The 26,010-nt window shown below is 41.8% G+C and overlaps 2 protein-coding genes across 12 annotated transcripts; one reads left to right on the top strand and one right to left on the bottom strand.

The window, feature by feature from the left end:
- Window positions 1–1,764: 1,764 nt before the first annotated feature.
- PRPF31 (pre-mRNA processing factor 31) lies at window positions 1,765–15,745 on the bottom strand. 8 transcript variants are annotated; one of them, XM_039335053.1, is made up of 15 exons: window positions 15,616–15,745; window positions 13,727–13,744; window positions 12,986–13,188; window positions 12,625–12,685; window positions 12,331–12,414; window positions 11,182–11,279; window positions 9,771–9,877; window positions 8,983–9,152; window positions 8,348–8,505; window positions 8,173–8,262; window positions 6,892–7,019; window positions 6,012–6,084; window positions 4,671–4,799; window positions 3,472–3,570; window positions 1,765–2,933 (listed from the first exon to the last, which is right to left on the bottom strand). In XM_039335053.1, exons 3-15 carry the CDS (start codon window positions 13,157–13,159, stop codon window positions 2,805–2,807), a joined length of 1,500 nt encoding a protein of 499 aa, XP_039190987.1. In that variant the 5' UTR covers window positions 13,160–13,188; window positions 13,727–13,744; window positions 15,616–15,745; the 3' UTR covers window positions 1,765–2,804. The 8 variants fall into 8 exon arrangements, with proteins under 8 accessions (XP_039190987.1, XP_039190988.1, XP_039190984.1 ...); XM_039335054.1 differs by having other exon boundaries at window positions 12,986–13,171; XM_039335050.1 differs by having other exon boundaries at window positions 15,496–15,695.
- Window positions 15,746–15,901: 156 nt separating this feature from the next.
- On the top strand, window positions 15,902–24,492 carry TFPT (TCF3 fusion partner). 4 transcript variants are annotated; one of them, XM_039335057.1, is made up of 7 exons: window positions 15,902–16,220; window positions 16,785–16,842; window positions 17,414–17,647; window positions 17,981–18,051; window positions 18,452–18,521; window positions 21,790–22,014; window positions 23,353–24,492. In XM_039335057.1, exons 2-7 carry the CDS (start codon window positions 16,840–16,842, stop codon window positions 23,485–23,487), a joined length of 738 nt encoding a protein of 245 aa, XP_039190991.1. In that variant the 5' UTR covers window positions 15,902–16,220; window positions 16,785–16,839; the 3' UTR covers window positions 23,488–24,492. The 4 variants fall into 4 exon arrangements, with proteins under 4 accessions (XP_039190991.1, XP_039190990.1, XP_039190992.1 ...); XM_039335056.1 differs by lacking the exon at window positions 16,785–16,842; XM_039335058.1 differs by lacking the exon at window positions 16,785–16,842 and having other exon boundaries at window positions 16,202–16,243.
- The last annotated feature ends 1,518 nt before the right edge of the window (window positions 24,493–26,010 follow it).

Here is a 26,010-nt window from a genome sequence, read left to right as displayed (position 1 = left end):
GCGTTCACGAGCTGATAAAAATGAAGGTACTTTGCTGCTATTGAGATATGTGCAGAATCTCAGCATCCAAATAAGAGACATATCAAAGAAAGAGACCAACTTCAATAGTGATATAACCCTTGCTTTGCTGAATCATATTGTTGCATAAGTTGCAGGGCTGCGTTTACAGAATAACAAGCAAATCTCGCTGTTAGTAAGCACACATGAGCCTGTCCTCTTACATCTGCCTTAAAGACTTATTAGGTCCCTAGGTAAATCTGTAGCTGGTTTCTGGGTTTTTATTTAAAATATTTTAAAAATTCTCAAATTCAGTCTATTAACAATATTCTTTTCCTATTTTTTTTTTCAAATTTAACTCTTTCTCTAAAGGTTTGGATACCTTGTCTTTGCCCATCGGAGGAAGCATTTTGCATTTCTGGAGGTACTGATGGTTGTTTTCAGAACTTATTTGGTCATAATGGTTTCAGGTCACAGGGTTGCACAACAGATTATATTGCTACAAAACAAAACAAGACTAAAGAGTTTCACCTCCTGAATACTGCTAGCATGATTAAGCCTGCAAAAATGGTTCAGCCACTTTTGCTTCTTTGTGAAGCAATGGAAAATGCCAGATTAAATCTCTGGTATTACAACGTTGGCTATTAGAATATTAGAATAGGATAGGAACAGGATAGGAATAGAATAAAATAGAAATAGAGCTGGAAGGGACCTTGGAGGTCTTCTAGTTCAACCCCCTGCTCAAGCTGGAAATCCTATACCAGGGGTAGGCAACCTTGGCTTTTTTATAACTCGTGGACTTCAACTCCCAGAATTCCTGAGCCAGCATGGCTCAACTTGGAAACCTCTCCCTTTCCACTCAGCATGACTGGCTCAGGAATTCTGGGAGTTGAAGTCCACAATTCACAAAAGAGCCAAGGTTGCCTACCCCTGACCTATACCATCTCAGACAAGTGACTGTCCAGCCTCTTCTTAAAAATCTCCAGTGATGGAGCGCCCACAATTTCTGGAGGCAAGCTGTTCCACTGGTTAATTCTCCTCACCATCAAGAAGTTTCTCCTTAATTCTAAGTTGCTTCTCTCTTTGATCAGTTTCCAACCATTCCTTCTTGTTCTGATCTCTGGTGCTTTGGTGAATAACGTGACCCCCTCTATTCTCTAAAGGGAAATTTCACCACAGAACAGAGATACGCGCCCATCCCCACAAAAACATAACCAAATACACATGCCAGAAATGAACAGAATTGTTATGTCAATTTCGTGCAACACCATCATTATGGAGGTAGGCATAGCTACAGTATTTTACAACCAAATGCATAGTGACATGTTTTGTCTATGCTAAATTTCATGGGGGAGGGGGGGAAATCTATGTGTTCTCTTAAGAGTTGATGACAACTGTTGATGGCATCTAATCTGTGCTCAATTTACCAGAAGGTGAAGTCCTACCCCAAAGGTATAGGAAGTAAGGGCTATGCTTAGGAGAATAATGTCCAAGCCACAAGACAGCAGACAGCAAGAATTCTCCTCTATTCTTACTCCACAAAACAATGGAATTAGATACAGGTCTTAATAATGATTCTTCCAAAATATATACTAAATGCATTTTTAAAACTATTGTTAAGTAAAATATACAAGAAAACTTTAGCTATTTCACCATCCTTTAGCTGATCTTCCTGAAAGTAATGAAATGTCAGCTCAGATTCACTGTCTTATTGTTATATACACATATCCAGCATGATCCTATGCCCTTGATTGAGAAAGAGACTAATTTTTAACAACTATGATTTTAATAACACTAAATAAAATTCCCATTGACACCTGGAAGTTAGAAAAAAATGTTCTTTTAACGATTCACTTGTGTATTAGAAATAGAATGCAATTTATCAGGTCATCCCCAGTTACACTCAACCACATTATTACATATAACATCACAAGTTTTGGTTTAGATACATATGACGCACTCTTACCTCTCCCCCTTTAAATATAAGTAACTCCTACCCTAACTCCGTGCTGTCCAAAGGTCTTAGGTTACAACTCCCAGGTTAGCATGGCCATCTAGACGTACATGAATTAAGGAAGGTGCACTCCTAATTATAGCAGTTTTTCCCAAGTTTGAAAACTTCCATATGGGTGGACTTTAATCCCCCGAATTCAACAATAGCCACGTGGCTAAGGAATCCTGGGAGCCCAAACCCACACAATAGGGAGGCACCCAAGTACAGAAGCACTATAGAAAAATTCTTTCTAATGCCCCACCTCCTACATGTAGTCCTGTTACAATTAATTCCTGAGAAATATGTAATCTAATGCACAGGAAGCAAAGTGTTTTTTTTAATCTAAGTAATCTCTTTTTAACTCAGAATCTAGAAGGATTAGCTACCCAGTGCTCCTAGATAGCAATGGAAAAAGAATGGTAGCATCTCAGTGTGTATTTTCAAAATTAGTTTAAAATTGACACATAAGACAATATATGATGGGGAAGACAGGACACGTTTGTTCAGGACAGCTTGTATATGCCATTAAATAGCTTACTGCTTAACTAACTTATTTTGAAAACTGAATTCAGTTCTATTAGGCCATTCCACTGCATCAATAGTTAAAACAATAGCAGGCTCTCTGGTGGATTATATGAGAACAGAAAGGGGGGGGGGACCTGATGTCAATAGGATATCTGGAAAGAACCTTGAGTTGTAAAAGTCAAATTATCTATTGAGCTTCAACCTCAACAAGGTCCATGTCCAGTGTAGACTTTTCTATCAGCATGTGTGATGTGGTTCCAACTGATCGAAACAGCAGCATCCGTATTTGCTATGAGGTGGACATAATGCCACTCTTCTCACTCTTTACTTTTAAGAATTCTGCCATGCTGGAGAAGTACTTCTGATTGGCTTCAGTGACCTTCTTCTCAGCCGCCTGTGGATTCACAATCTCCAGACCCTGCAAATAGATAGGAGAAAGATTGCACGGGCAAAATAAAAACAAAGATTTGTGCAGAGTTTATCCAGCCTGGCAACCTTCAGCTGTGGAATTCTAGGAGTTGCAATTGCAAAACAACGGAGAGCATCAGGTTAGAAGAGGCTGCTCAAAAAGAGAGGAAGGGCTGTAATATACTCCAGTATCCCCAGCTTGGAGACAGATTACCAACAAAGGAGAAGATTTGCAGTTGAAATGAGGGGGTCATTGGTACTCTCTGAGCTTGCTCATTTTCTTGCAGATGTTTCATTACCCAAACTAAGTAACATAATCAGTGATGATTTTATCTAGTTTGGGTAATGAAATGTCTGCAAGAAAACAACCAAACTCAGAAAGTACTGAAGACAGAAAATTACTTTATAATTTGGTTTGGTCTGTTTTGTAAAAAGAAGACAAGGCAGAAGATTCTTAGGAGGCTCATATTCCTCCCAAGCATGATCTAGCATTCCTGTTATGGATGAGTAACAGGAAACTGGAATATAAGTCAAGAGCAATGCTTTACCTGCAGTGGGGTGAAGGCCACACTGGAAGCTGTCCCAGAGGAACGGTCCCGGATGGTTGATTTTCCCCCATACACCATGCTTTGCTTCTGGAGTGTGCGCTGATTGGGACAAAAAAAGGTGACATTTGGGTTTTAATATGTATTGGATAATATATGCAGGTAGGCTTCTGCTTGTAACCATTTGTTTAGTGACTGTTCGAAATTACAATGGCACAGAAAAATGTGACATGGCTGTTTTTCACAGTTAAGACCGTTCAGCATCCCCATGGTCACGTGATTAAGATTTGGATGCTCGGCAACTGGCATGTATTTATGATGGCTACAGTGTCCTGGAGGGTCACATGATCAGCTTTTGCAACCGTCTGACAAGCAGAATCAATGGGAAAGCCAGATTCGCTTAACAACTGTGTTACCAACTTAACTGTAGTGATTCACTTAATAACCATAGCAGGAAAGATCGTAAAATGGGGCAAACAACTGCCTTGCTTAGCAATGGAAATTTGGGGCCCAACTGTGATTGTAAGTTGCAGACTACTTGTATTTAATATGTCACATATGAAAATCAGTAGCTAGAAATGGTAGGGATCAAGTATTCTAGATGTCCTCTGGGAACATTTTCAGTCTTCCCCAAAGTAAAATTCTAATGGTAAGCTATGCTATTAGAACAGGCAGCTAATTTAAGCACAGTAAAGCTTTCAGGCTTCAAGAAGCACTTTATCAAGGTAGAGGGCAAAAGGCTTTGGGCAGGGAGGGACTTCCAAAGAGTCCTAAGCAAGAATCAATGCATACATGTTCAAAACAATCACACAGTGATAAAAGATTACACAGCTGATCTTGTGACTATGACTGTATGCAATGACTGAACTACAGTTTACAAACTACAATGGTGGCATTCACATGCAATAAAGCAGGGATGTCTGACCTTGGTAACTTTAAGACTTGTAGACTTCAACTTCCAGATGGTTGGCTGGAGAATGCTGGGAATTGAAGTCCACAAATCTTAAAGTTGCCAAGGTTGGACAGCTGTGCAATAAAACATTAAACTGCAGCATGTTGTATGCATTCAGTCAAAAGCACTAAACCTTTTTCTGGAGGTCTATAAAAGCCCAAAGCATTTGTAATGAGATTGTGCCAGAAAAACACAATCTTAGAAGGACAAAACCAGAAATTGAACACTGCAATGTTCTCCATTTCCTCACCTGCAGTGTTTTTGAGATGCGGGCCTTTGTGGCCTCGTTGACTTGGGTCTGCCGGACACGGCCACTTCCTGATTTGCCTAAATGGCCAAGACTGAACCCAAGGTCTTCTTGGTAAGCATCTTCTTCAATCTAAGAAAGGCATGAGAGGAAGTGAAGTAAAATGTATTTATATCATTTCTGTACCTCCAAAGGATTCTTTTCATTTTACAGAAGCTGTACCCAAATGGACCACATGGGTTGGTTCTACCTCAAGCGAATGACTCTTCAGATACCCAAACACGTGAACATATACAGCATTTTAGGTTAAAACCAGCATCTGGAATTGTACTCAAGAACCTTTTGGTAGTTAATGCCATGCTTACAGTACTGTTATATAGCACTGGTAAATCTCATCTATCAGCTGCATTTCATGCCAACGGCATACTCTGGGTAATCTTCAAAATATCTTGAAATATATATAGATAATATTCAACTTAATGACTTTTCATTTAACAACCATTTGAAGTTAATAATGGTGCTGAAAAAAGGGACTTATGACCAGACATCGCACTTATGACTGTCAGTGTCCTTGCGGTCACATGATCAAAATTTAAGTGCTTGGCAACCAGCATGTATTTATAATGGTTGCAGTGTCCCAGGATCACACGGTTGCCATTTGCAATTGTTCCAGGAGGCTTCTGATAAAGTCAATGGATGAAGCCAGATTTGCTTAATGACCACATGATTCACTTATCTGTGACTCACTTAATGATCACTTAATGGAAGTTCCAGTCCCAAATGTGGTCATAAGACGAGGACTACCTGTACTACAATAGTTGATTTAAGAGATAATAAGGGCATAGGGAGTTGTCAACGGGGAATCATGCTCCCGGAAGGGCTACAAAACTGGTGCAACTAACCCTAACCCTAACCTCACTCTCCCCTGCCTACTCGGCAACACTTGTTAAGTTTAGGAGTATCCCCGAGTTATAGACCTGCTGCTTCAGGGGGGATGCTCCCCAACCTAGAATCATTAGAAACAAAACTCAGGATGGATACTGGAGTGCCAGCTTGAAAGATTTATGATGTTTTGCCTTTTTTTATGAGAAGCGTTTTTGAAGGCAGAAATATTTGTGTTCTCAATTCAAATCAGTATGTTCAAAAAGCAGCCCTGAACACGGCTTAAAGAGGAAAGCAATCAAGTTCTGGTAGTTACTTAACAAAACCATGTATTTCTTATATGAAGAAATAAAACATTTAAGTTTCCACCTATAACTTCATTCCTCAGATGTGAAGAATGAGAACCGAAGACATTTGAAAGCAACCCAGAGAAAGATTCTGCGACGGTGCAGAATCTCCTACCTCTCCAAAGCTCATCCGGTTTGCCTGCTTCCGGATTTCTGTTAAGCCGAGGCGTTCTTTCATCTTACGATACCTGAAGCCAGCAAAAAGATTTAAAAAAAAAATCAAACTGAAAATTGCAAGTTTATTGTGCTATGACCTATGCTAGTCTATGACCATAATAAGGATCAATTTATATTATAACCTAAAATCCAGATGTCTCGTGCGCTGAATATCAGAATCCCTGGGTATGGGTCCCCGATTTTGTGTACTTAATCCTTCCCCCCTTTCCAAATAGTTGGAAGCAGTTCTTAGCTCTACCACAATAAAAATGAGCGTCCTGGTCAATGAACAAAATAAACTGTGTCTGTCTGTCTACAGGAGGCGAGGAGAAAAGCAAATAGCATTCAGATGGGGCACTGGAGGCAATGTCTGGAGATTGGGAGGTATTGCAATAGGCAAGACAACTGTCGGTCAACTGCCAGGACCACAAGCTACAATGAGCAGCACATCTTGCAAGAGCTCAGTAGCAACTCAAAGAGGAATAAAACACACTGAAGCCTCATCCTAACTAGTGTAAGAACTTTTGGAAGGAAGATTGTATGTCAATTTATCCACAGATTTTGGCTTAAACTAAGTATTAAGAGTGTTAATGACATATTTACATGGCAACATCATCTTGTAAGTCCTGCAAGGGTAGAGAGTGATAGTCTATTGTTAGGGATGGTATGTACTGCAATAAAATACTGTGTAGAGATGTGTTATGCTGTGGTGTGCCCAGTTCTTGGAAAACAAAAAACCCTGACAGACAGATATTAATTGACCTGCTTCTCACGTCCTGGCATTTGACCGGACCTTCCCCCCTTAGCTCTTCCGAAGCTTTTTGCCCGGATCCCCATACCTGCGGCCTCCCCGTTTCTTCCTCTGTCCATCCAGAGGGGCTGGCAGTGGCTTCACTTGCTTCACTGGAGGCGGCTCCTGCCACTTATCAAACTTCCTCTCAATCTCTTCCTTCAGGTCATATCCAACCTGGATGGATTAACAGAAGTAAAAGATGAAGTTGCAGCAGGCAAAAGGAGCTCTTTTCAAGCTGGAGGTCACATTAGTGAAAAGCTCTGGAGAGCAACATTGCATCAAAGTGGGAAAAGTGAGAGTTCCAGCTTTGACTGGAGAAAATTGGTTGCTGTATCTGCTGTTCGTAGACTCCATGCATGTACTTGTGCAACACCCTAAGACAAACCCAAGGTTCAGATTTTTTTTATGATTCCTCAGTTATCTGAAGAGGTTGAGTTATACTATAAAGACTAGACTGATTACATCCCTACAGACTAAAGCTGATCTATTGGCTTTCTCAACCTGTCCTCTTGGCCTAGCTGGATCTTTGTAATCTTTCCCTACCGAAAAATCAGTTACTTCATTTTTAATCTGCCTCTCACAGTAGATCCATTCCCTAGGCCAAACTGAAAATTGTCTTCTCACAAAAATAGGAAGGGTAATAGGTTATACTAGAACCTGGAAACTCAAGTTCAAAAACAACCCAGACTCTGACAAACCTTGAGCCAGCTAGCACCTCTCAATCTAAGATACTTAAGATATTTTGGGGTAGAGATAATCAGGACTGCAAAGTCAATTCTGCTCTTCTCTAGGAAGAGGAACAGGAAGATGTGCAGCCAGAGATACCTTTCTTCCTTGTCTCGACAAGCCAATCTAAATCCCCTTTCATTTAGGGGAATTACCCATTTCCTTATTAAGACTCTATGGATTCTCTACGATGTTTATGAACACAAAAGCAATAATTACTGCTGATACCCAACTTTGCTCCAGAAGGATTAAATAGCTTTCTGAAGAAGGTCCATATCTTACGAGACTTGTTGCATATCTTCAGTAAAACAAAGTCTTTAAAACTTCACTTAGAGATGTCCCAGGAAGTCTGACTTATGTTCCTATCCCTGCTATTACCCCAGTGTCCAAGAGCAGAGGTCCCCAACCACTGGTCTGCGGCCCAGTGCTAGGATGTGCCCATTCAGAAATGGTGGGTGAGTGTGTGCATGCACTTGCAAAGCTGCATTTGTGAAAACGGCGCACACAAAACTATCCCCTCCCCTCCCCCCCAACCTCTTCTTCCTCCACCAGACCAGAGAGCCAGATGGCTGCCTTAAAGCCCTTAACCTGCATGCCTCACCTTCCCTTCAGAACTCTCATGGAAGCTGTCTACTCGAGCTGCTAGGGTGCATTTTGCCGACACCAAACGTGCGGCTTTCCTCCGCAGATCCTACAAAGAATGAATAAAAATCAATGCTGGAGCCTGATGCACGAATACATCAATCAGAAAAGGAGCTTCAGATTCACACACCTACCGGAGGCAATGATTGTACAATGTCACTATGGTAGATGTAACCAGTGTGTGGCAATACAGAAGTGCTGGAAAAGCCTGAGAGAGTTTTTCTCTGGGCTCCCAGGAGCATGATGTTGCAAGCTGGCATCTTGGAAAGGTTGGTGAGGCCACCAGCAATGCCTTAATCAAAGAAGAAACAGAGAGTGAACATCATACAGCAGGATCAAACAGCCAAGAAGCTTCAAGGCTTTTGATCAGCCAATTTTTGGCATGTCACTTTCCCCACTTGTTGAGATTGGAAGAGAGGGGCCTCTCCCTGGGAAGTTGAACTTGCTGTCCACAAAGAAGGACACTTGCTAATCCCCAACTGCGGAGTTTTGCCAGAATTAATCGTATATCAGAAATTGAATCTTTACTGTTCAGCCGGGCATTTCTTGATTCCATTGTTTTAAATGAAAAAAAAAAACAGCTCACGTGTGAATTATTCTGATAAAGCTGAAGTATAAGGGCAAAATAGTTTGTGCTAATAACAAAACAAAATCATCCTTTCAGAGGGGAAAGATTTAACTTCCCTCTAAAAACCACATATTTCCTGCAACTCTACAGCTTAGTCAAAAACTCTATGTGCAGCGCACAGCTCTCCAGCAACAAACGTACCCATGATCTTGGCAGCAGTGGAGGCCCCAACAATGATGGACAAATTTGGGGCAATGAAGGACATACGGGATTCCACATACTCATAGATACGGTGCTTCGATTGGTTCAGCTCTAGGGCCATGTCACAGGCCTCCTCAATGCGTTCTAGTTCTTCCTCGGTCAACTGTTGCCTGCAGTGACAGAAAGGGCCCTCTTGTAATTTCATATTCATTTTGCATCACTGATATTAGCAACACGCTAAAGCCAGGTCCTTTTCATTAGGGTCTCTCAGTAGCATCCTATAGATCAGTGATGGTGAACCTTTTAGAGACTGAGTGCCCAAAAACTGGCCCCACCCCCACTCCACCCCCTGCCCTGCCCCCACCCCGCCTGCCCGCAGGGCCATTCACCGCCTCCAGGGCCCGCCGCAGATTGCCCAGGCAGCCCAGCAGCGCCATGGCGGCCACGCCCTCTGCCCGCGCCCACAGCATCAACTGTACGGGATGGGGCGTAAGGGCAGAGTCTTGTCTACGCTGCCATGTCATTGGCTGCGCTGCTCCGTGTGGGCCATGCTCAGGGGCGACTCCTCCAGCAGTGAAGGTGAAAAAAAGCACACCAAAGAGAAGGCTGGAAAATCTCAGTGTGCAAAGAATTAAGAATAATTAAAGGAATGCCCCACCTTCAGTCAGGAGTGGAACATCTGTGGGTGTTTTGGCCCTGTATGGATTTGGCCCCAGCCCCTATCCAGACCTGATCTCCCAAATCCCTTCTAAATCCTCCCCTTGGTTCTTACAGAGGACCCAGCTTACCCTTGGGTAGTGGATGCAGTGACACTGACCACCATGATTGTGGCATTGGTAAGAATCTGTTGAAGGTTTTCGTTGTTCTTGCATTTGTCCAAACTGTTGCCCAGTTCCTGCAAATGTCCAACATTTGAAGGTTAGCTTTTGGTATCGGCCATGAATTTTCGTACAAATACATGCTGGGTTGACCGGCACTGTGAGAAATACCACAGATATTGCATCTGATTTCAAAATGCCAGGCCGTCAGATAAGCCTGTTCAGGAATTGTTCATTAATAGATGAACCATGGACCATCGAGAGGCTGAAGTTTCTATTCTCTGTATTCTAGTTATATTCTATTCTCTATAGAATATCATCTAATCTCTCAGTCTCATCCTTGCCAGAGATGTAGCACTGCAAGGTGCTTCCTTCAGCTTTTGTAACTAAAAACAGAGCCTGTTTTTCCCCCCTCCTTTCCAATTCCTTCTGTCATGCCTTGTGCACAGCAAGCCTGAAGGACAACCTTAGGCATCTTTTTAAGTCAGTGTGCACATCTGGCTGAGAACAAAGTCTAAAAAATATTTCAGAGAAACAAATGTTAGTGTTCTCGTTATCTTCCTATATACATGGAAGAACTTCTGTGACTCAGTAAGGATCAGCATCAACATTTCCTGCACCTATTTTTAATTGATTTTTATCCCACTTCTATTATTTTTATAAATATTTTAAGGCTACAACCATACACACTACTCCTTCCTCCTCTCATTCCTCCCATAACTACCCTGTGAGGTGGTTTGGGCTAAGACAGAGGGATTGGCCAAGGTGGCTTTCATGCCAGATTCATACATGATTCATAAAACTGGAACTTACCTATAATTTCCATTTCTGTATTTTATTCCCACCACATGTGCAGGATTTCAACTTTTAAAATAAGAGAAATGCCTGGTTTGGGCTGATTTAATGTATCTGGAGAATACCAGAAAAGGTAAAGCTGAAGAAAAGTACTGAGTTTCAGTCAGTACTTTTAAATGCATCTAAATGCAAATTCTTATATGGCCAGTGAATCAGCAAAAAAAGTAACCAATAGGGTGAGAGTGTTAAGAATGCAGAAACACAATGGAGGAGGATGGTAATCATAAATTAAACTTACTTGCCACCTGAATCTCAATTTCTCTGGACAACAATCAAAGAAATGTCAGTAAAAACAATAAAAAATAAAGACACACAATGGCAGGCAGAATGAAGGAAAGGCTTCAGTCTCCCTCACTGAAGGCCTGGGTGAGGAGCTGAGTCTTCACAGCTCTTCTAAACAGCAGCAGAATGGCATCCATTTTAATCGGGGGGAAGGGGGGAAACTCGTTCCAGAGGACAGGCAGGGTGTATTCATGAGAGTAAACAGAAGAATGAACTTTGCATAGTTTAAGAACAAACACAATACCTTGACAGTCCGGATGTAATCCAAAGCATTGGGAACAAGGGATTCTAATTCTGGGAATCGCTTGGAGTATTTGTCTCGGATAAACTTATGTATAATATCTAGAGACAAAAGACAGCAATCCATAAAGCATTGAGGTGATTGGAAGCGTGGAACAGGTTTCCTCAATTTAATAATCTATCGATGGATTAGGCTTCAAGCTCTGTAATTCCAAGGCAGGATGGTAATAATGTTCTGATCCAGTACATCTGGCACTTGCCAGGTAGGGAGGTGTGATGGAATGTTTTCCGAATTCCCAGGAGGGAGGGAGGGCATTTCAGAGGAGCAAGAGACTTTGCAGTTTAGAAAGTTTGTGTGAGAGAAAGAGGGCGAAGATGGTTCCTCCTTAACAGTTCCCAGAGTGCACATTTTATGATGCACAGTCTGCTTTAGTTTGGCAAGATTTCTGTTAATAGGTGAGAAACAATACAGATAGTCCTCGAGTTACAACCATTCATTTAGTGACTAAAAAGTGATTTAAGACGCCTTTTCACATTTGCAACCATTGCAGCATCCCCATGATCAAAATTTGGATGCTTAGCCAACGGGCATGATCAACCTTTGCAACCCTCTGACCAGCAATGGGGAAGCCAGATTCACTTAACAACCAGGTTACTGACTTAACAGCTACAATGATTCACTTAACAAATGTGGCAAGAAAGGTCATGAAATGGAGCAAAACGTACTTAACTATTTGGCTTCGCAATGGAAATTGTGGGATCAATTGTGGTTGTAAGTTGAGGATTACTTGCAAAGGAAATCGCTCAGAGAATCTCAGCGAGTCTTTTTTGGTTTTTAAAGCCAGCCATCAAAAGTATTCTGCCCTAGTTTATTTTAATACTGCTAAATCAAAAAAATTCTCTAGAAATAGTCCAGACTTAATTTTTTGTTGTTGAAAGAGGAACATTTCCTAAAACAGCTTTTGAACTGCCATACATTTCATGGCATAACAATTAGCCCACTTATATATCCTTGTACTTCATACTTCTACACTGTTAATTCATATTCCTTTCCCAGAAATCCATTGTATTGACATCGGTACAGATGCATCACTATATAACACAGTGCGTTCCTTGCCCTATCCCAAATCAACAGCCAAGGTTTTTCACTCACTCAGTTCGTTCTCAATCTCTACAGTGAGGTTATTGGCATCCACAATGACTCTGTATTCGGGAGCAGCCTCTACTGGACCTAGAACTGGGGAGAAAAAAAGAGGATAGTCGAAATCTATGCAGTGCAGCTCACTGTGATGTGGGTTCATAGACATGTCCAAGCTCTTGACGGAAGGGAAATGAGCTGTCTTAATGCAGGAACAGGATGTGACCTCAATAGGCTAAAAAAAAAAAATTAAGAGAAGTATTATCAATACTGCTGTTTCTTCATAGACAAATTTGAATCAAACAATACCTTCAGATGCTTTTGGTTGCTTACTGATGTACTCCTCAATCTTCAACATAATTTCAGCAAACTGCACAAAAGGAATAAAAAGATCTAAGGTCATGCTTTCCTCCATCGTGAACTTCAGAGTGTAAAACAGTAATGGCAGGTTACAGAACATGTGTTGAGGCCAAAATCAATTCTGAAATATAACCTTATTATTTAACCGAAAGCCATTTAAGGGACATTTAGTATCTTTCTAATTTCTAAGGTGTATTTTATTTCTGACTGCACCTCCCTCTGGTCAAATTGGCATGATCATAGAGATGACTTCACAAACATATTAAATTGGTGAGTCCTCTTCTATATGAAAGATGTCTATTTCTCTTACCATTTTGCTATCCCACAGCTTGGCAATACTCTTGACCGAATCAGTTGCCAGATCCAGTTGCATCTCTTCATGGACATCTTCAATGGGAGACTCATCCTCTTCATCTGCAAAACTGCCATCTTCTTCCTCCGCTGCCTCTTCAAGGTCAGCCAAAAGCTCATCTGCTAGAGACATGGTGGATCAAGGCTGAAAAGAGAATAAAACTGAAATAGAGAAGTCAGTCAAACCAGGGCTAATTAAAAAAAACCCTACAGTAATTAAATTATGATTCAGCCTTACATTCATCTTTCCTCTCATTAAACAGTTCCAATCCTATATTTCTGCAACCAATCACCCTTCAGAAGGTAAGATTTCAATTTCCAGATGCCAGTAAAGGAATATAATCCTTAGTAAGGCTCAGTTACCATGTAATAATTGTAATCTATGAAACTCTCTAGAAAGTAATACACAATCTTAGAATCTGTATAAGCACAACAATCTGGGATGCTGCCCTTCAATTCCTTTCTCTTTCATTCTGTCTGAAGGAATTTCTTCTTTACCACAGTTGTAATTGCTTTCTTATTGAATCCATTTCAGTCAAAAAATTTCAGATCTTACTAGTTCCTCCCAATACGTCCTTTCTAATATCTTAGTTTCTATCATAGAATCCCTCAGCCTTTCAAGTACTTCCAAACACGCCATGGTGCATACCAACAATCATTCCTAAAAAAACATGTGAACTTCCCAGCTTTCCCCTCTCACCTTTGGGACCCCAAATTCCTGTGGAATTGAAATATAACAAATATTATAAAACATTTATAATTATCATACAGCAGAATATGATATAACACAAAACATTTCCTCTCATAAAACATTTCCTATGCTGATATTTGACTGTGCTATACAGTTCAATTTGGCTATTTTCAAGGCAGATACGGTACTTCTCTGAATGTATCCTATATTTTCCAGTGAAGGCAGTATTAGGACTTCTGTCACTTTTGAAGTCTGGTAAGGAAATATCCCTGAAAGGATGACCCCGCATACAAAGATTGTCTAATATACTACTAAAACTTTCCTGTTTGTCTGTGTGTAACTTTTAACTTGGGAAAATGGTGCATTGGGGGGCAATACTTTTTGAATCAAGGTTATCTCAAATGGGCTAACTTAGAGAGTGTGTTCAAAAGCCGGAACCAATGACTCCCATAGCTGAAATTTGACAAATTTTATAAAACATTTTATGATATAAAAATTATCATAAAACATTTTATGACATTATATCAAATGTCATAAAATATTTCCCATGGTCATCTTGTGATGTTTGACTGAACCATGCAATTAACATGTGTTTTTTCAAGGCAGATACATCTCAGCATATCTCCCTTAATTTTAAAAAAAAACTTTTCCACCAAAGATAGCACTTTAGAAGCTCCGCCATTTTTGAAGGCATTGAGGAATCTGGTAAGGAAATATCTTCGAAAGAAAACCTAGTGGGTTATGCGTTGTATGCACATGATATCTGGTGTCAATGTAGCATGCAACCCCCCCCCCAAATGAGTTTTTTTCAGTAGCCAAGTGAAGCATGTTGTAAAAAATTCTACTGTGATATTAAATGTGTGACATTTGTTATACAGAACCTAATAAAAAAGAAGAGTAAAAATAGTAACAGCTCCAATGCAAGAAAATTGAGACAGGGAGAGAATGGTGTTGAGGTAAAAGAAGGCTGTATATAACAATTCATACCGATCTCAAAATTGTGACACACATAATGTTGTACAAATGTCACAATTACATAAAAGGCATCTGATACAAGTTCCTAATTTGCAGCACCTGCATGACAGTATGAAGACCTATCCTTTCTCTCAGCCCATAAAAACTCCTATAGGTATATCAGAAAATGGGGGGGGAAGGGAGGGAGCTCCACTATGAATATGGCATAATACTTATAATAACCATATTTTCCTGGAAAAAATGAAGGACAAACTTGAAAAAGGCAAATCCGAAAAAAGTTCATAAAGATACTTTGATTTTGGGTTTTACTGAGCAGATAAGATTTGTTATTATAGAAATGGCTAGTTTATACTATTATGTTAAAGTAAAAAGCTGAGGTTTGATGTTATTGTTTTATTCTACTGCACCAGAGGGAGTCGAAAGTCAATGTCTTTTTTTTCTTTTCTCCCTTCTTTTCTACACGTCTCCTTCCTCCCTTATTTTTCCTATTTGCTTTTGCATTTTATATTATAAATTAATAAAACTGTGAAATCATAAAGCTAAAAACAATTGTTTTAAACTCTGCTTTACAAAGGAAAATTGAAGAGCAAAACCAAGAAAAACAATTAAATCTAAAGGGCAGTTTTCTGAAATAACAGACCGTTTTTATAAGGCGTATGGTTACAGTAGCCAAGTACTAAAATACGATCGAGAGGCTAGGCACAGCAGCTGCGAAAACACTGGGGAGAGCCAGTTAGGATCTCTCAATGGGCCATAGGGTTCGCCAAACCAGCTGAGCCCCAAGCGGCCCCCTCCTAGCTTACCTCAGACGGTTGTTAGGCGGATCGGGGGGAGAATTAGCGTTTCAATTAGTCTGGAGATTAAACAGGCATTAACCCCAGTCCAGTCTCCTCCACTTATTAAGGATTTCTATTCCTCCTCACCGGCTTCCTTTTCACTTCACAACGACGCTCCGGCTTCTTCTCAGTCCCCCGTTAAAGCCTTCACGCAACAAAGCACGTCGCTCCTACGTTCATCATGGAAGCCCCAAAAGCGAAACTAAGAACTGAAGAAAGAAGTAGCCTAAGGCATATTACTTCCGATTCCGGTTTGGACGCCATTTGCGTGGCGTAACGCCGATGAGCAAAGGGCTTGTCTTGCCCTCTTAACTCTATGGACGCCTGGAAATACAGTAATTGCAGAAACGTTCCGTTTCGAACGATGGGTCGGCTTCTACAATGCCTACTCTATGACTACGGACTTCCGGAACCTATGGTTACATCATCATCTCTTTTTGTGCGGCCTTCTCTCCATTCATGGAACAAGATCGAGAAAATGTTCCGTTTATGTAAATGTAATGCGACAGACTCTTCTGTCAGGGTCGGGTCAATTTATGCTCAGAGATCATCGGAATGCGACGCCTCCCTTCCTCCAATTAAACCGCGGGCTCGAAACTTCTTTGTTGCTACAGCGCTTTTGTTAGCTGCTTGAATACGTCATCAATCGGCGTCAGATCGTCCCTGTATTTTTCATGGTCTCATTGAAAAAGGTAGGAATAGCGTAGAGACTGAGGTAGGTTTGATATCGGAAAAATCTCATTTTGGGAAATTGGCATTTTGCAGCCTGACGCTGTTTACTGGTGTTGGGTCTTACAATGCCCCGTCACTCTCAAAAAGTGGAGCTTCGCCTCTTTATAGAAGCGTTAACGGATGCCTCTTTCTGACTTGAATTAAAAGCCCTCCTAGTCAGTTCACTAAAATAATTGTTACTTATCTTGTGATACTGTAATTCAAACCAAGTATAATTCAGCTTGGTACTCTGTGTTGAGGTTGCATTTTCCGTTTTCCTAACAAGTATGGTGATTACCTGGCAATTTCCAAATGCACTAAACGCGAAGGGCAACAGTTTGGAAGTGGTTTCCTTAAGTTATATTCTCTGCATTTGTTTTCAACTTACAAGTAGTTCTTGACTTGGGACCAGAATTCCTGTTGCTAAGTGAGTCACAACTGATTTTACGACCTTTTTTGTCTTTATTGTTAAGCAAATTACTGTAGTTGTTAAGTGAATCACGTCATTAAGCAAATCCAGCTTCCCCATTGACTTTGCTTGTTAGAACCTGGCCAGGAAAGTTGCAGATGACAAACAGATGATCTCAGGATGCTGCAACCATGGTAAATATATGCCAGTTGCCAAGCAATCATATTTTGATCATGTGACTTTGGGGATGCAGTGACAGTTGCAAGTGCAAGGGCTGGTTGTAATTCACTTTTTTCAATGCTACTGTAACTTTGAATTATCGGTAAATGAATGATTGTAAGTCAAGGACTACCCTGTAGTAACCAAAGGGAAAACATGCAATCTTATATGATCTAAAACAGGTTATATTTAATTAAGCAGGACTTATTTTCACAAAAATATCAACAGAATTATTACATACTCTAAATATATCAATAGAGGTGACTATAAATCATCTGTATTCTATTTTAAGTATTGGATTTACCTCTTTATTTCATAGATCTATATTTTCTTTCTTTCTTCCTTTCTCTCTTTCTCTTCTATTTCCCCCCCACACATACACACAAAACAACAACCCTATATGGTAGGTTAATCTGACAGAGTGATTAGCTCAAATGTTTGGAAAGATGTAATGTTTTTCAAGTGAATCCCTGGATTATTTTACTGTGATCAAGTTGATATAACTGTGGTTATTTTATATTTATTGCTTTCTCTTAAAATGTTTAGAACAGGGTCATGGCTGCTGTGAGTTTTGAAGAATTTTCAGTGCCTCCTGGCTCAGAGCTGGCATTGCCCCCTCTTTTTGGTGGAAATATCCTAGAAAGTGAGTTAGAGACTGAGGTGGAATTTGCTGATGGCGGGATACCAGAAGAAGAGGAAGAGGAGGATATGTTGCGGCAACAGGAGATGACTCGACGCAAGTGTCAAGTGCTTGCCCAACGTTGCAAGGAGTTAGAACAGGTACATGACTGGAGTGAATATGTTTTCCCCTGTTTATTAGCAATGTTTTTAACAACAATCTCGTGAAATAAATAGACTTGAGAGAGAGGGTGGGAGAGGTCTCTTACTATATAAGGTTGGATGAAGGGTTGAACCTAAGTCTTTCTGGCCTCAATCCAGCATGCTGTTTACAATAGCATAGGTGTTCAGGAAAAAGAACTATGTGGATACTACACAGAGCTACAGTGAAAAATTTAAGTAACACAACTGTTAAGTGAAGATTGAGGTGGAAGAGGAGGGAATTGTTGAGTAAATGGAAAAAAGATGTCCAGCTAATATTGATCCCCATTGTAGGTGAATGAAAGAATGTTAAATCGGCTCCATCAGGTCCAGAGAATAACACTGCGTCTCAAACAGGAAAGGAGGTGAGTCAGAAGATACAGTAGGTGCAAAGTGTTATGTATATTCCCCTTTGTGCAGTGCTACCATTTAAAAAACTAGCTGCATTGGACCCAGAGGATATTTAATTTTGGAAGGGGAACTTGTGACTTTTCAGAATTTGCTGAGCTGCCCTTCCCAGGACAGCAACAATAACCTGTACTGGTTAGGTCTTCTGGAAATTGTACTTCATCAGGATTTAATGATAACACTGCTTCTGAACAAAAAGGCTGCATGTTTATACCAAAGAGATAAATTTTAACTTTTCATCTAAAACAATCTGTTTTCACCCCATTTTTCATTTTGTGAGTCAGGACTCCTGGTTAGAAAAGAGCACAGTTATACAAAAGAGTTGGTTTAAAAGAATGTCTTTCTTCTACTTCTGAGGTTTCTAATGAGAGTTTTGGATTCCTATGGGGACGATTACAGACAAAGCCACCTTGATATTGTCTTGGAGGTAAGAAAGAGCTTTAGATAATGCCGGGTTTACACATTGCTCTCATCCTTAAGATTGTTTGCTTGTTTGGGTGTTGTATGAATTCATACATATTATTTCTAAATGATGGTTTAAGCCTTAGCATAACGTGTGCATTTGGTTGTGTCTTATGCAGTAGCGATGCATGTGATATGTGAATGCAGCTAAGACATGTAATTACAATGTGGATGAGCTAAGCAGAGTGTCTATGTGCCCCTGACACTTGCTCCTTTTTTCCAGTTTCTTAATTCTAGGACTATGGAAAAGTCAGCAAGAGTCAAGAGCCATGTTAATGCTTGATTTGTCTCCAGGAAAGAATATTATCATACATGCTAACATTTCTATTTATTTCATTGAGATCTGGAGGGACCCTTTCCTCTTAGCCTTCTGGAAGGCTGTAAAGTCCTAGCTCTTTCCACAAGTATTGGGCTAGGAGGGGAGTGAGCCCAGCAAATGTGGAACCGATATGATGATAATGTAGTGCTGGGTTGGGAAGTGTGATGTTTTCCCTTGTAAAGTGTGGAACTGTTGTTTTATCTCTGTTTTTACTGGTTGTTTATTGTGAGCTTCCAAGCATTGTTGTATATAAGATAGATGGTCCTATACATTTCTTAAATAAATATAAATATGACTTAATTTAATGATTGCTAATTTAGGCTATAGGTATAACTGGGTCATTTAAAACAGGGCTTTTCAACCTTTTCACTGACTATACCACTTTTAGGCTATGGCAATATTCGAGTACCACCTAGCAAGGTGTCAAAAACTTGATGACACCCCCCCCCAAAAAAAAACCTGTTCAAAGTTACAATTGCACTGAAATGACTTTGACCATTTTTCACACTTATGACCATTGCAGCATGCCCAAGGTCATGTGATTTATATTTGGATGCTTGGCAACTGATTCACATTTATGATGATTATAGTGTTCCAGGGTCATATAATCCCTTTTTGCAACCTTTTGACAAGCAAAGTCAATGGCAGGGCTGCTAGTGGCCAAGTGCTAAGGCGGGACTTCCTTCCTTCCCTCCCTCCCTCCTTCCCTGCCTCCCTCTTTCTCATGCCCACCTCCTTCTGAAGGAAGAATTTGAAACCTCCCCCCCATATTTTCCCTCTTCCATATATTCATCAAACAAGGAAAAGCCTCCAGAGACAGAAAAGACAAGCTGCTGAGGGAAATAGCTTAAAAAGGCACATTCCCCTTTAAGAATTAGCTGCTGGCTAGAAAAGAAAGTTAATGAGTAATGTAGTAAGTATTGACTGCCGGCTAAGACAGCCTCCCCAAATGGCTCCATTCATAAGTAAAGGAATGCTACAGGCAAAATCTATTCAAGAGAAAAATACTTCAAAATCCCTTGCAGCAAAACTTACAGCTAACAATAGCAGAACAATAGAAGCTAACAGGAGACATCAGCCATCAGTCAAATAGAAATTGCCAAACATTGCTTAAGAACACAAAGCCCACATTGCACAAATCCCAGAACTTCAAAGTCACAAAAGCACAAAAGAATCCTTCCACTCTCCATTCCCTCCCTCTGTGTCTTACCTCCAGCTGATGCTACCTTTCTTCATTCCTCCTGTAGGGCGACCCCTCCCCTGCTGCATTTCTTGCCTGTTGCTGCCAGCACAGGTGGCTGCCACAGAAGTTGTAGATCTGCTCATGGCCGGCCTGCTTGGACTCCTTGATCTCCTCTCCTCTCCCCCCCACCCTTCCCCTTCAGTGCAGCTAGAGCTGACTCCACCTCCTGAGGCTGCTTCTTTTTTTCCCCTCTCCCATCCAAATTGTCTCCTTTTATAGCTTCTGTCTCTGCCCCCCCCTCCTCCTCCTCTCTCATGGGGGAGGGTGAGCCAGAAGTGAGCCTGGGGTGAGGCTCAGCTTCAGCCACTCTGCAGTTCTAGAGGACTCTCTCACTGTAAGTTATTGCCTGCGCTAGCTCTTTCTCTACCCCACTACACTTGGCTAGGCAGGGCTGCATACCACCTGCCACTCGTTAATGTACCACAAGTGGTACGCATACCACTGGTTGAAAAGCCCTGATTTAAAGACACAGCAGCTACATCCTTGCAATATGCTACAGTAAACCATAAACTAGAATAACAAAACACTATTGTGGAGTACACAGGTTGTGTCCAAACAAATAAAATACATTAAGTGTTAATTTCCTGATTCACAAACAGATCCATGTGTTTTGGGGAAGGGCAGTGGTAAAAGGTGTTTATTTAGCTGGTTTATAGGGTATACAAAACACAAAACCATTTAAAGCTAAGTAATACAATTAGTTAAAATAGTAAAATCCATAATCTAATTTTCCAAATGAAAATGGAAATAATGTTTCATTGTTAATTATTGATATGGCGCCACTGATTATAACTAATTCCAGGAAGCCTTCTGGAAAAGCCATGTTTTCACCTGCTTCTGGAAGGCGTGGAGACCATTCTTCCTTGGGTGCAGGGGGCAGCTATTCCAAAGGAGGGTTAGCTGCTACAGAGAATGCCCACCCTGGACCTCCTCTCGCTAGGTCTTCTGAGACTCTTAACAAGGTTCCCTGTTATTTGGGGGGAACCGGCAAAATCTATCAGGGAAGGGCAGGGAACGGAAATAGATTTAGAGGTGGTTAAGTCTCCCCTTTAATTGTCACCCATCATCCTTCCACTCACCCTCCTATCTTTCCGCAAAAGCCTGAAGACCTAGCTCTACTGGTTGGCTGGGATCGTGGTGGCTGCTGGATTGATGGCAGACTCCACCTTCTTCTCCCTACTCTCTATACATCCATCTTTTTTTTTTTGATCATCCTATTGTTGTATTCTCATTGTCTTCTTTTTCATTATTTTATTCTGCTATCATACTTCTGTTTATATTCTTTTCCTTTCTTTTTATTGTTGTAAGCTGTCTAGAGTAGCCCCATGGCGAAGCAGGCAGCAAATAAATTTAATAAACAAATAAACAAACTTGCTGCCCCTCCCCCAATGAGTAGTGTTCCAGAACAGCTCCTCTTCTGCAAAAATAGAAGAGTTTGATAGCCAAATGCCATGAAGTTGTAAGTGCCTTTGTAGGGAGGAATCAAGCATGACTTCTTTGCTACCTTCATTGGATTCTGTCCCCAAACTGGATAGAAAAGCAAGGTCAAGTCTCTCTCTCCCCCCCTCCCAGAGCCTCCTCCCCCCACATATTGTAAATACTGTGTGGCTTCCCATTGGGGGAAAATGTTAAAAGTGGGAGGATTCTAGTTGCATCGCTTTCTCTATTTAGGATGAAGGGATCCATAGTGCAGATGTTGCAACTCCTGGCAACGCAGGGAATGAGCCCTGTGAGAAAGAAGCCCCCAGGTGCCTGTCTGCCCAAGAGCCAGAGAGCCTCTCCCCTAGCGAAGGCCCCGTCAGCAAGAAGCGGCGACGTCATCTGCGAGAGGAGAAGGAAGGGAGGCTGCGTCGAGCAGCCCCAACATTGCTGCCCATGGACGATTTCCCTGTACAGGTACTGGGAACGTTTGATGGTTCTGCAATCTAAATCAACCTCCTGTCTATCCCTCTCCCATCTGCCCTTTTGGCCACCGTACTCCATTGCCCTCTGCCTCTGCTGCCCCCACCACTTGGCACTCCCCACTGCTCCCAGACCTTCGCTGTCTTTTTCCTCCTGCTGACAAGATATACCTGGCCAAGGCAGCTGCTGGCTGGGTGCAAGATCTCCGCACGGTCTTCTCGGGGCCTCGTGCAGCTAGCAGCTACCTCAAGAACAGCTAGGTTGGCACATACTGGCATTGGGGGGAAGATAGCAAAAGTCAGCTGGGGTAGCAGAGGTATCCAGACTTTAAGGCAGCCCAAAGGATGGAAGATAGATGGCTGGTGGAGTTGAAGCAGAGTCCAGCCCAACAGGGCAGAAGAAGCATGAGTTCTGGCCTATTGAGCACAACCAAGACTACTACTGGAACTGCCATTGATATGCAGTGTGGTTGCATGATGTTTTGCCTAACAACTTTGCTTATTGATAGAAAATCCTGTTCCAATTTGGGCTGTTAAGCTGGGACTACCTGTATTGATATACTGTAGGCTACAATAACAGAATCTTGGAATCTTACAGTGTTTCACCTTCCCTCTCTGTTACAAATCAGAGCAAGACAATCTTTAGTTTCTTTCTAACAATTACTTGTTTTTCCAGGCTAAGTTCATCTTTTAAACAATGGTCACCACATATTTTCTCCTATCCATCAAATGATTGCATTATATGCTTATCCAGAAGTCACAGGAGTGAATGTTATCTAACATGAATTTAGATTACCGTATTTTCCGGCGTATAAGGCAACCCGGCGTATAAGACGACCCCCGACTTCGACGCCAAGTTGCATGCCTAGAAAATCGTCTTATAGGCTGGAAACTACCGTAATTTCTGGCGTATAAGACAACTCGGCATATAAGACGACCCCCGACTTCGGCGCTGATTTCAATGCTTTAGAAAGTTGTTTTATATGCCGAAAGTACGGTAGATGTTTTTATTCTTTCCACCATGCTATGTATGAATTGTGATGAAGATAGAATGATAGACATTCACTCACACTCCAGAAACTGGGAAACAGTTGCATTTCTGTTTTCCTTAAATTAGTAAACTTGGCCAGACTTAAAGAGCTATCCTAGTTCTGAATTGTGGGTGAGAGAAATCAAAATCTAGAAGTGGTTGATATCTTTATTAGAAAAATTAAAATGACACAGAAATACAGTAGGTCAGCTTATGCAAATATATGAAACCTGACTTATTTTAACTACAGAGATTGATGACTCCTGCACAACTAATAATACATTTTGATTTTTGTGGCTGCAGATAAAAACTGAAGAGGATTTCCAGTGTGAACAGGATGATGTTCTCAGCTCTGCCTGGCAGCAGTCCAGTCCCCAGGACAAGTTGCTCCATTACTCAAAGTTTCCTAGCCCTGGTGTCTGTTCTGATTTTGACTGAGGCTGGCCCCTGTATACATAGGCTGGCCATCAGGGTGCCTTGCAGGCATCTTTTTTCCTTGAATACCAACCAGGATTTAAGGAACAGCAGGACATCAATCACATCTGACTCCTTAACTCTAACCCAGTGAAAGGTGATCTGAACTGCTGGAGTGGGGGAAATGGTAGCAGAAGTGATGATGGAGTTTAAGCAAGGGACAAAAGCTTGGAGTCAACGTGTAAGAATATTCAGTGGATTAGCTTAGGTCATTGAACTGAATCCACAACGGACTTAACTTGTATCCATAAACTTTGAATGGGGAAGCAAGAATTTAAGCAGAAACTTTCTGCACTTTCAAGATTGAGGAAGAACTCTTTGGAGAGGTCAGTGTTCAGCATTCTTACACTTGCCCTTCTGGACTCTGGATTTGTAATTCTGGTAGATGAGGGAAGGGGGGAAAAGTGGTTCTTGTGCATTCCAAAGTGCACAGAAACAGTCACTGTTTCGTTCTGCAGAGGCACTTTCTGTGGATGTTGGTTGGAAACCCATGTGTTGAGGGAAGGCTGAGTTCTTTTAATCTTCCTTCAAGATTTTTAACGGTCTCCATCTATGGCATCATGAGATCCAACATGATTAAAAGGCCAATTGAAGTCTGTATTAAAGGAAGTCATTTTTGTGCTATTGACCTGTGTATTTATGCAAATTGCTCTATGTGTCAGTTTAAGAATTTAGCATATCTTTGCCAGTCCAGAAGAGAGCGAGAACTAGCACTCTTTTCCTGTCATTTCCTCCTCAAGGTAACATCCAAAAGATACCAAGACTTTCCCGCTAGCCATATGGATCGGGAATTCCCCGCTCCCAATATACCCTCAAGTTAGGAATGATAATATTTGAACAAACCACAGCTGCAGTCTGCTTGCATTTTTGGATTTTGAAGAGTTACAGAAATACAACTTAGCAACCTTCAAGCTTATGGCTTCTACTTTGTGCAAGATTTGAATGATGCATTAAACCAATTAAACTTGACAGCGTGCAGACTCTCATTATTAGTGCATCTTACGGTGTGCCTCCTTTAACCAAGATCTAAGGTATAAAAGAGCCAGTATAATGCAATGATTAAGGCAACAGGCTAGAATCGGGAGACCATGAGTTCTAATCCTGTCTTAGGCACAAAGCCAGCTGGATGACATCAGTCGGTCACTCACTCTCAGCCCTAGGCAGGAGGCCACGGCAAACCTCTGCTCAAAAATATTTCCAAGAAAACTTCAGAGTCTTGTCCAGGCAAGTCTTGTCCAGGAGTCCAAACTGATGCAAAGGTGTGTATGTGCATATGTACATACCGGGGGGGGGGGCTACGTAAAGGTGATGGGGTCATGAAAACCTGAAGTCCTTAGCTTGCAGAATTCAGAATTAAGGTAGCTAACTTTATTTTTAAAAGCAGTTCTTTCCTAACATTGTTCTAATTATTTAAGAGGGCAAATACTGTGCACATAGCAATGCAGTATGACATGGACTGTGTTTAAAGGGAAAACTCCAGTTTCTGTAACCAAAACTGGCAGTCATTCTGGATTGATAAACATATTCAGACAAGCCTTAAAAGCTCAGCACACTCTGTAAGATGGAGACAAGCACACACTTATGAACCAGTCTGCTTGGCTTAATACATTGCACAAATTGTGCCTGCAGTTTTTACTAGCACCTCTTGGCTCTACCAAGGAAAGTGAATAAGGCATATAAGCCACAATTAACTGGGCCGCTACACCACATTAAATCATTGACCTCTTTCTTCCCCAACTGGTGTAGCAGGTTGTCACTGTTTCTCTTAAAACAGCCGTTTGTGACAGTATATGCCAGTGGTGGCGAACCTATGGCACGCATGCCAGAGGCGGCACTCAGAGCCTCTCTGTGGACACGCGGACCATGCCCTGGAGATGGCAACTGTCCTTCAACCAGTTGCCTGCTAACTCGCTGAGGTTCTACGTGGCCGGATGCATCCCTCCCCCCCATTCTATCCCTCCTGGCCTCGCATGCTCTCCTTTTCCTGGGCATGACCCACTGCATCACCTCCTCAGCCATCGGCCGGCCGTCCAGCTCAGAGGTGGCTTCTCTGAACTGCTGGGGGTGGGCTGCGGAGTCCCAGAGTGTGCTGACTGACAGGCCGGCAGACTGGCTGCTGACGGACACTGGCGGCCCCCATGTGCTCACTGGCCTCTGTGTGTGGGGGCCGATGGTATCAGGCTGCAGCCGCCCCGGTCCCTGCCTCGCCTTGCCCTGCGACAATGGCACCCCCGTCCTGCCTTGCCTCACCCTTCAGAATGAGCCTCCTGCCCACTGCCCACCTGCCAGAGACCCCCTGGATCTCCCCCACCCTGTCCGGCCCCCACAGGCATCCCTCCCCACAAGCAACATCAAGATGACCACACCCACCTTGGCCATACCCAGTTTGCCATGATCACAGCCACGCACATCCAGTGGGCCAGACCCACCTGGCACCCGGCGATAAATAAGTGAGTTTTGGGTTGCAGTTTGGGCACTCGGTCTCTA

The sequence above is a fragment of the Crotalus tigris genome, unplaced genomic scaffold, assembly GCF_016545835.1.
Source record: "Crotalus tigris isolate CLP2741 ecotype Arizona unplaced genomic scaffold, ASM1654583v1 scf7180000017639.5415321, whole genome shotgun sequence".
In the NCBI taxonomy this organism is placed as follows: domain Eukaryota; kingdom Metazoa; phylum Chordata; class Lepidosauria; order Squamata; family Viperidae; genus Crotalus; species Crotalus tigris.
The sequence above is the reverse complement of the archived record's forward strand: the minus strand, read 5'-3'. Positions and strand labels throughout refer to the sequence as shown.

Bases quoted from the DNA above. Each gene is read 5' to 3' on its own strand.
- PRPF31 (XM_039335053.1), bottom strand. From the start codon at position 13,159: ATGTCTCTAGCAGATGAGCTTTTGGCTGACCTTGAAGAGGCAGCGGAG. The intron at 12,415-12,624 runs GTATTGTTTGAT...TTTTCTCCCCAG, and splicing joins GCAACCAAAAGCATCTGAAG to TTCTAGGTCCAGTAGAGGCT. The intron at 11,280-12,330 runs GTGAGTGAAAAA...TTTTGTCTCTAG, and splicing joins AGAGATTGAGAACGAACTGA to ATATTATACATAAGTTTATC.
- TFPT (XM_039335056.1), top strand. The intron at 18,522-21,789 runs GTAAGAAAGAGC...TTCTCTATTTAG, and splicing joins ACCTTGATATTGTCTTGGAG to GATGAAGGGATCCATAGTGC. The intron at 22,015-23,352 runs GTACTGGGAACG...TTGTGGCTGCAG, and splicing joins TGGACGATTTCCCTGTACAG to ATAAAAACTGAAGAGGATTT.